This window comes from Phaethon lepturus, unplaced genomic scaffold (genome assembly GCF_000687285.1).
Source record: "Phaethon lepturus isolate BGI_N335 unplaced genomic scaffold, ASM68728v1 scaffold27863, whole genome shotgun sequence".
NCBI lineage: Eukaryota > Metazoa > Chordata > Aves > Phaethontiformes > Phaethontidae > Phaethon > Phaethon lepturus.
In genome coordinates this window covers 4,882-13,756 of record NW_010530153.1, presented here as the reverse complement: position 1 = coordinate 13,756, position 8,875 = coordinate 4,882, and the positions used below count along the sequence as shown (strand labels likewise).

At 50.8% G+C, this 8,875-nt stretch overlaps 1 protein-coding gene across 1 annotated transcript in view; it reads left to right on the top strand.

Annotated features, from left to right (window-relative positions):
* Positions 1 to 307: 307 nt before the first annotated feature.
* Positions 308 to 8,875, top strand: part of LOC104618563 (chromosome unknown open reading frame, human C1orf95) — a gene marked incomplete at its 5' end in the record, with an annotated part of 9,008 nt that continues 440 nt past the window's right edge. The window contains 2 exons of the mRNA XM_010284193.1: positions 308 to 487; positions 6,079 to 6,087. Coding sequence (XP_010282495.1) covers positions 308 to 487; positions 6,079 to 6,087 — 189 coding nt within the window. The remainder of the gene's footprint in view (positions 488 to 6,078; positions 6,088 to 8,875) is intronic.

The window sequence follows — 8,875 nt, the reverse complement described above, 5'->3', positions numbered from 1 at the left end:
CCTTTGTAAACTGCCTACAGTGCATAAGCGGTTACTGTTGGGTGGGGGGAAGGAGCCAAAACCCAAAGAATATTTTTTCTGTCCTGGTTTTCAAGTATATGCATTGGTGTAGTTCAATGGGAGACAGTAGCATGTTCGAGTGAGACATGGCTGTGCCTCCCTTTGTCCTCCTGTAAAGTGTTTCCAGCTTTTCAGCACTGCAGTGGGAGCACAAGCAGTGGGATGCTTTGAGAAGCGGCTCTAAGGGAAGGAATTTGGCACGAAGCCGTGGCTTTCACTGGGCGTTTTGTTGCTGCTCTCTCCCTAGGAACGTTTGTATCTGCTTTCACCGTGCTGTGCGGAGCCCGGACTGACCTCCCCGACAGGCACATGTGTTGTGTCTTCTGGCTGAACATTGCGGCTGCTCTGATTCAGATCCTGACGGCGATTGTGATGGTTGGCTGGATTATGAGTATATTTTGGGGGATGGACATGGTCATTCTCGCAAGTAAGTTCAGGCGCGCTCACGCCCCCCCCCCCGACTTCTCCCCTCCGTGGCCGTGTTACTGGGTCCCAGCTAACGCCCCTGCAAGCCATTGGGCTGCACTGTAGGGAAGAAGAGCCACAGGATGGGCTCTGCAAGTCCATGAGAAACACAGTAGGCAGAGGAATTGCTGGGAGACAGTTGGGATGGGCCCTGTGACACATCTGGAAGAGCCTCCCATCCCACCACGTGAGTTAGGACCTTCCTTTCCCTTTCATAAAATGAAAAGTGCAGGATGGGGTGAGGCCCCCCAGCACCGTGAACTCTGCTGTCTGGAGCCCCTTCTGCTCAGGTCGCATCCACATGCGCGTTGAACAAGAAAGTCCTTTCTCCCTTGCGAATCCGGCTGCATCCCCCCAGTTAGTGAGACCTTCCTGCGAGGCCGGTTCTGCTCCCAGGGAGCACACAGGGCCAGATGTCCCCAGAAAAACCCTGACGACTCTCCTGGACCCTCTCCTTCCTCCCCAGAATACATTTACCCAAAGGCATTTTTTCATGTTTCACACCAAGTTCTTGGGCTGACCAGGACTGTTTAGCTACTCCTAGAAGGATTTCCCTGGTGGAGCCTCCAAAACATTAGTCTAGGGGAAGAGGAGAGGAACCCTTTTTTAAACACACCTCATTTAAGTCACCCAGTTAGTATATATTACCGATCTAGACTACAGGCTCCGTAACTTTATCTGCTAAAGCCTTTTACTGGTGTGAAAGTTGTATCGCACCTGTATCGTATCAACCACCTGTATCATATCGCAGAGAATTAAGGTGACAGCCTCACCCCCGAAGCCAGAAGCAGCCCACAACTGAGGGTGCTGATTGCATCTGCAAGACACGACTCCATTTCCAAAGGCTGGCAGAGGCTGGTGGGCATTGCCCCCAAGCAAACAGGTCTGAGATCCTTCAGGCTGGCAGGGCAGGCCATTCCCAAAGCAAGCGCTTCTGCAGAGAACATCTTAGCAGCAGCTTTTGCTTTTTGGTTTGGAGGGCTCCACTTTGTCATCTCTGCTTGATGACATCTGTGGCTGCGTGACGGAGGAGGAGAGAGGATCTCAGGAAATTGCCAGGCACCTACATAAAGATGGATGAAATTGAAAAAAAAACAAAACAGCAGGAAACCAGTGCACATCTTCAGCTGCCAAACCCAGGGGTTAAACCCTCTCACCAAACCACCTGCTAGTTTCTGAGCCAGCTTCAATTCGCAGGCTGTGTTAAGGGCAATCCCCATGCAGAGCAAACGATGGATATTAAAAACCTGAACGTAAGCGAGGCAAAAGGCTTTCCTTGGGAGAAAGGCAGCACTGCCCTTCGTTTTTCCCTGCAAAACCACCTGCCAAGTTTCCTCTCAGATGTACTCGCAGAGCAGGGGTAGCCCAAGTTATTTCTGAGGATAAACTGTGAGTCGGTGTACATCTGTGACGTGTCTTTAAGAACCTGCCCAATTTGTGTGTAATCCCATAACTACGTGTTCGTAACCGTATGCTCTTCTGCGATTCCTCTGCTGGACAGCAGGTTCGCTGCCTGGCAGGACCCCGTTCTGCAGTTGTGGGGGGAGGCAGGAAAGCATCTGTCCAGATGAAGAGCTACAGCTGAAACCGTGACTTGCTTTTCTCCATAGTCCTGTTCATGTGTGTCCTCTGGGTAGAGGGGCTGGGGCTCAGGAAAGTCTTACTGGTGTTCCAGTTTGATTGCTGGGGAAAACCATGCAGCTTGGAAGTATCTCCCCGAAGCTGTTCCCCTCACCTGGCTGGACCCCACCAGTTTGGGAGGTGAGCAGCGTGTGGTGGGGTGCTCCGACCAAGAGGGCCCTGGCCACAGCAGCAGCGTTTCATTGGGAAAGAGGAGTCGACGTGTCTTAGGTTAACCAGCTATATATAATCTGACAAGTTGCAGCCCTTGGCAGTTTCTTGCCGTCTCATTAAGTAGGTCGGCTTTAAGTTTACTTACCATGCCGAGAAAATAACGGCTAAATAAAGCAGCTCTTGGTTGATGGAGAATGAAAGAAAAAACTCATTTTTCAAACAAAGCAAAGAACAGAAGTGATCAATTGCTCCCAGCTGGATCAAACAGCCCTTTCAGACCCAAAATGGTTTGTTTTTTTCACGTTTTGTTTTCATGTTAAAAAATCCACAAAACTTAAAAAGGAAACAATGTTTCAAATGCAAGAAATATAAGACATTTCATTTAAAAACACTGCCAGGGAACAGTTTGCTTTGGTTTGCATGCAAACAAGCTATTTGACGCACTGGACAGAACCTGTGCACCCTTGCAACCTGAATCTGCACGCAGGTGGGAAACAGCTAAAAAAATATGAACCTACTGCCCACCTCTGGTCCTCCTCGCCTTGGAATTGCCGGTTCCGCGCGTCCCTGTGAGGATGCCGTGCGATTTTGATGGGCTAGAGACAGGGCACGGCGGGTGGTGTCTAAGCTGATGGGGGCTAGCAGCGAGGAGAAGCGGGGGACGCAGCCAGGGCTCGGGGACTCCGCTCCGGCTTTCCCTGAGAGACGAGTGCCTCGCTCCCTGGATCGGGGCCTGCCTGCCTGTTAGCTGATGGAGAGCTGGGAGGGTGAGTTAGGGAGGCTCAGAGCAATTTTTCATCTTCTGGCGCTAATTCTCAGCTGTTAAAAGGGGGGAGCCTGCTCTGAGGGGGAGGGCTTTGGCAGTAATGTCGTACTGTCTTTAATGAGGGGAAAAGGAGAAGAATTACAGGCCAGTCACGTATACTTCAGTTCCTGGAAGAGGTAATCAAACAAGTGACTTGCATGCATTTAGAAAATAAAGAGACACAGGCATTCCTACCAGCAAGCCAGGGAGACGTGGCCTGGGTGAAAATGCACTTTGAGAACTGTTCTCTAAATGCGTTTTCCCAAACTGGAAAGATATAAGGAGAGGTGTGGTGAAAGGTCCCTCCTGAATCCAGCTCCGTTCAGTATTTTCATTCATGGCTTGGTGATGGACCGCAGAAGGCGCTTACCAGCCCGGCACCACCGGCAGCCGCAGGGCTGGCAGGCACAGTCAGGGCAGCGACCGGATTCAAGCGAATCGAAGAAACGGTCTGAAAAAAATAAATGCTACTCAGCAGAGACAAGTCCAAGACTCTACGGAAGGATTAATCAAAGGCATAAATACACGCTAGGGAACAACTCGTTTTTCAGAGGAGGACGTGGTGGCTGCGGTGAGTCACGGTCTGCACAGGAGTACGTTGCTGTGGAGGGAACAAACACTGCCCAGGCAGGTAGGAGCGGAGCCTGTAGGACGTTAACTGGTCCCCTCACCTCTCTCGGCACATGTAAAGCTGCTGCGAGGCTTGTGGCCAGCTTTGGAGGCTGTACTTCATGTGGACAACCTAGAGAGAGTCCAGAGGACTGAGAGACAGCAGGCAATGAAGAGGTTCAGCGGGCTAGTAAATGCGAGAGGCCAGCAGTTCAGCCTAAGACAGACTTACACAACGGCAGGAGAGATCTGTGTGGAAATGAGGGGTTTTCCCCCCCGTTAGGTAGAAATGCTGAAGAGGTGCTGTGGCAGGATCTGCCCTCTCTGTCCACTGGAGCACCCCAAGAGCAGGGACACCCGTGTCAGGAGCAAGGTGGGACACGGGAAGAGACCGACTGACCTTGGGAGGTCCCATCCAGCCCTCGTCTCCTGTAAGGTGCCCTTTAGCGGGTATGTCCCAGAAGGAAGATGAACCGAACGCCGTTTTGCTGCCACATTTAATTATTTTTGGCAGCACAATGGCACGGGGCATTTTCTTTGCTAATTTAAATGAATTGCCAGCTGGCCCCATTAAATGCCACAAATACCTTCTTCAAGCAGCCACATGGCTTTGGGGACCGTCCTTCACTTCACCTGCTGTCTGAAGGCAAAGGTGGATTAAAAGGAAAGACTTCATTCTCTTGCAAAAAAACCCCATCTGGGCTCTCCCCTTGCCAACTGCAAATATCCAGCTGCCCTTGGTGGTGGCTGGGCAGCGGTGCCGCGCGTGCTCTCCTCGAGCTCCTCGGCACGGCTGCGGGGACGAGGCACGGAGCTGAGGCAAAACAGAGCTAATTAGCTGGCCGAGGCCGAGTGGAAAACGAGCCTCCTAAGGCTTCCCGGGCAAGTTTCCCTCTGCTGAAGGCACACCTTGCCCCTAGCCCACGCAGCACACGTCTTCATTAGCTGCATCGTGCAGAGCGAACGCAGAGGAGCGGCCTCTCCAGGAACTCCCGAGCTGCTCCGAGTTCCTTATAAAAGGTTTTGTGCCATTTCTTGACAGAAGTACGGCAGAAATCAATATAGCAACGTCACAGCGGGGTGGCACAGGGGACAGAGGTCAGGAACTGTTTGTCCAGGCATCGTTTGGCCTCGAACGGACGCAGCCAAGAAGTCAAGCCTGGCTTCTGAAGGAAGCCCTCGCTCAGCTTCTGGCCTCCGAACGGGTGACTTGCCTGGCTGCGCCCACGAAGGAGCAAAGGCACCGTCGCTTGTGGTTTCGCAGGACGGGGGCTCCTGCTGCAGCCCCCGCTTCTGCCGCGGGCAGCTGACCCTCAGGCACTGGTTGCCAGCCAGTGGTAAGAAATTACCTCTAATCACGCTGTCCACTTGTCACTCCTTTGCTAATTACAGCGCTCAGACCTTGCCAGAAGCAGCAGCAGGTGATTGCATGGTTACCGTACGCTCGGGCTCCGAGGGACTTTGGAAAGCTTCACCAAGCCTCTCTTCTCTGCAGGGACGCTGCTAGGGCAGGTAAAGCAGCTGCCCTGGGAAGGAAAGGGAGCAGAAAGCACTTAGAGACTTGGAAGAAAGCAACATCCTAAAACAGCTTCATGAAATGAAGGAAATTCTGAAGACAAATTGCCTGCTTAGACCTATTATGTTTTTTTTTTTTTAAATCTACATAGAGCTGTCCCCCAAACGCCTGAGGAAAGGAGTTAACACACCCTTTTTTTTCAGTTTCCTACCAAATGCCGCAGTAGGGTAAGTTCTTAAAATATTGTAGGAATGTTAAATACCACCAGGGTTTGCAGCACCCAGCCAGGCTGAGGCACGCCGCGGTTGAGAGTTATCTGTGAGCATAAGCAAATTTGGCAGCAAAACTGCCAAAAAGCTGTCAGGTGTAGTTTTCCCAGCTCTCGGATCATGAACGGTTTGCCATGTGCCATCTGGTATGCCGTGATGTCTTGTTTGCCGCCTTCCTTCAGTGGTTCCCCTTTTGTCAAAGCCATGAAATAGCAACATCACGGAGGAAAGTGTTTGTGGGAGCATCGCTCAGAGGTGTTAGTCCATCCAGCCTGTCCGGCTTGGGACCGATGAGCTGGAAAGCAGATGAGGATTCCCCCATCCTCTTTAAACAAGCAGCCCCAAATGAAATGATCCACTTCAAGTACAAGGATTTTAAATAATGTTTAGCCCTGGTGTGAGCGTCTGATGCTAGAGCAGCTGTTCTCTGTTTACTCTGCAACCCCAATTTATTCATTCTTTTCTGGTTCTCCATGCGTTTCAGGTATATCGTCTACAGTTACATTTCTCCCTCTCTCTTTCTTTCATGTTCCTTTGCCTCCTTTTGTTCACCATCAAAGTTTCACAAGGTAAGTTTGTTTCTGTTCTTCCTCCTCCTCCTCCTCCTCCTTCTCCTCCTCCTCTTCCTCCTCTGCCTCCTCCTCCTCCTCACACCCCGTGGCAGCTCCCCATGGCTAGCAGCGAGCACTCGGCCGGGGCAAGCCATTTGGGATTCGCTTTGGCCGGTGCTGCCCGCTCCCAGCCCAAGTCCAGTCGTGTGCCTGTACGTGCATGTGTCCGCCCGTCTCTGTGTCTGTCCTGCCACACAGCCCCAGGGGCGTGTTCTCCACCCCACGTTGCAATGCCCCAGTGGCATCCTCGGGGCAGGGCAGGGACCCGTTTCAGCTTGAGAGCATCCTGAGACCACCCTCTGCGTGAACCCAGCCCCCGTAGGACAGCCTGTGCAGAGACTGGTTTCTTTTTGCCCCAGTCTCACTCGCAATGGTTTAGAGAAGAAGTGCAATTTCAAGTAAACTTGATTAAGTCAGTGATTTTGCGTGCAGATACTCCGACCGACTTGATCTTGATCCCAGAGCTGTCTGCTCTACAGAACTGCACCTTAACCGTACTGCAGGCGTACTAGTGTAAAGCTGCTTCATACAGAACAGCTATTCCTTATGCAAGAAATGCAAAAACTATTTTCATATATAACCTATTTAACAAGTTAAGCCTGAAGTATTTTAATAAATGAGTTTAGCATAGGACAGGTCATCTTTTGGCTTACTTTGATCATGCAAAGAGAGATACAGGCTCAGCCACTATAACAGGCTTCCAGCCAGCTTCAAAACTGACAGCAGGACTGAAAGGATTTCTATTGTATCTTAATAAAAGGCATGGCTACGCAAGCAAGTTACTGTAAGCACACCCTCGCTTGTTTACTTTAGCTAAGCATTTATGGTATGCCCCAACTCTCCGGTCCATGTGGTTGGTTGGTGGTTCTTTTGTTTTTTTTTTTTACTGTGCTCCCTAAACTAATTAAAGCAATGTTGTAGACATGCCCATCTTACAAATTGCCGACCAGCTCATCTTGCTTTCAGAGCTGACTCACACTTAGAACATAAATGCATAAGAAACCATCACTTTTGCCCGTAGAAAAAGCTGTTTGAAAGAGGTGAGAGTCTTTCTGTTCAGCTGCACACGCTGGGCAGCAATGCAGTGCAGGGTAATACACGCTGCTAAGTGTTATTAATCTCCTCCCCTATTCCTTGTGCTTGTTTAGCAGCAGGAGATCCGGACTGCCAAGGCTGGCTGAATGCATGGATTTTTCCAAAGTACAGTGAAGTTCATTTGCCAGGGCCAATTCCTAGTTCAGCAAAAAGTCCCTTAAAGATAGGGGTTGTGGCACCTGCTGGTATTTTGTGTTCAGCTTTTTTAAGGGACTTACAAAAGCCTGACATAAGAATTGGAAAGAAATATTAAAAAGCATCAATGGGAAAGTGTTTGAAGAGTTAAGCATTCTTCTGAGATGTGAAACTTCAGACTCATTTGAAATTCAAAATATAAAAATGACTCACATTATTTAAACAAAGAAAAAAACCCTCCAGATTTTCAAAGGGTTTCTAGTTGAAAGATCTTCACTGTTGCAGGCAGTGCAGGTTAGGAGAGTTTGTTTGCTTCTTTAAAAAGGCAATCTTTTGCATTGATACTACCTTAATAACAATCCCAGCTTCTCTTAAAAAGAAAGCAAATCAAGCTTCTGGTGCGGTCATTACAACCACCTAGGAAAGTGTTAAAAAACCCAGTATTTTTCTCATTATCCTACGTCAGCACAAGAGCTGTGGGTGCTCTCCTATTGCCCTTCCCTGCCCCAGCCCGCGGGGGAAGGAGCCCTCCCCTACGGGATTTGCAGCCTCCCCTCAACCCCTGCGTACAGGGTAGCAACTAAAGTGGGGCCCCAGTCACCCGAGGAGCTGTGATGAGCAGCGGGGCCCCGGTGTCCAGCGGGACCAAGCATGAGCCAACACAGAGCCCCCCCCGAGGGCTTGGCTGCCTTGGTTGGGAGGTGCATTAGACCCCGTGGCCGGGGGAAGAGGAGAAGGGTGGAGGAGGAGGGATCCGGGCAGTTTCCCAGTGTAGTTGGTTTTGTTACTGGAAAGCTCCGTTTTCTCCAGTCCTGTGGGATGGCTGCTGTGCCCCGACCACTTCGGGACATGGTGGTGTTGAGTTGATGGTTGGACTTGATGATCTTAAAGGCCTTTTCCAACATTAATGATTCTGTGACGATTCTGTGACAAAAGCACCCGTAATTCTGCTGGGCTGGAGCAAAGGAAGCGCATGAGTGAGAATATTGTGAGAGTAAAGGGCTCGCAGAGGCATCCCGAGGTCTGCGTTCGAGCTCTGACGTGTCAGCCTGTGGATGAAGGCATCCCCCTTCTCCTCCAAGAGACGTCTGTTCACCTCTGCAAACCACAGTGCAAGCTGGTTGCTGCTGGGGAGCTCTGGTAGCGAAAGCCGGGATGGGAACAGGAAGGTGGATAGAAGAAACCAGCCTCCTCCTACCTGGCAGTCCCCTGGAAGGACGAGGTTCAGACACAGATCGCAAGTAGAGATGCGCCTTAAGTTCAGTTAAGTTGGCTCCATGACCAGCAAGCTGCCAGGTCCGCGCTTGGGAGCTGCGGTGTCGCAGAGGCGGTGCATAAGGGCATGCCTTCCCCCTAGGCTGCAGGGAGACACGCTCCCGTACCGAGTAATTTAGGCAGAAAATACATTTCATCAAGGTTTTAGGTTATGGGGCTGTACCGTAATTGGTGGCCTCAGGTACCTACTGCACCTCTATAACCTCTTCAAGCAGACGTGGCTCTGCCCACGCCGGGGCCG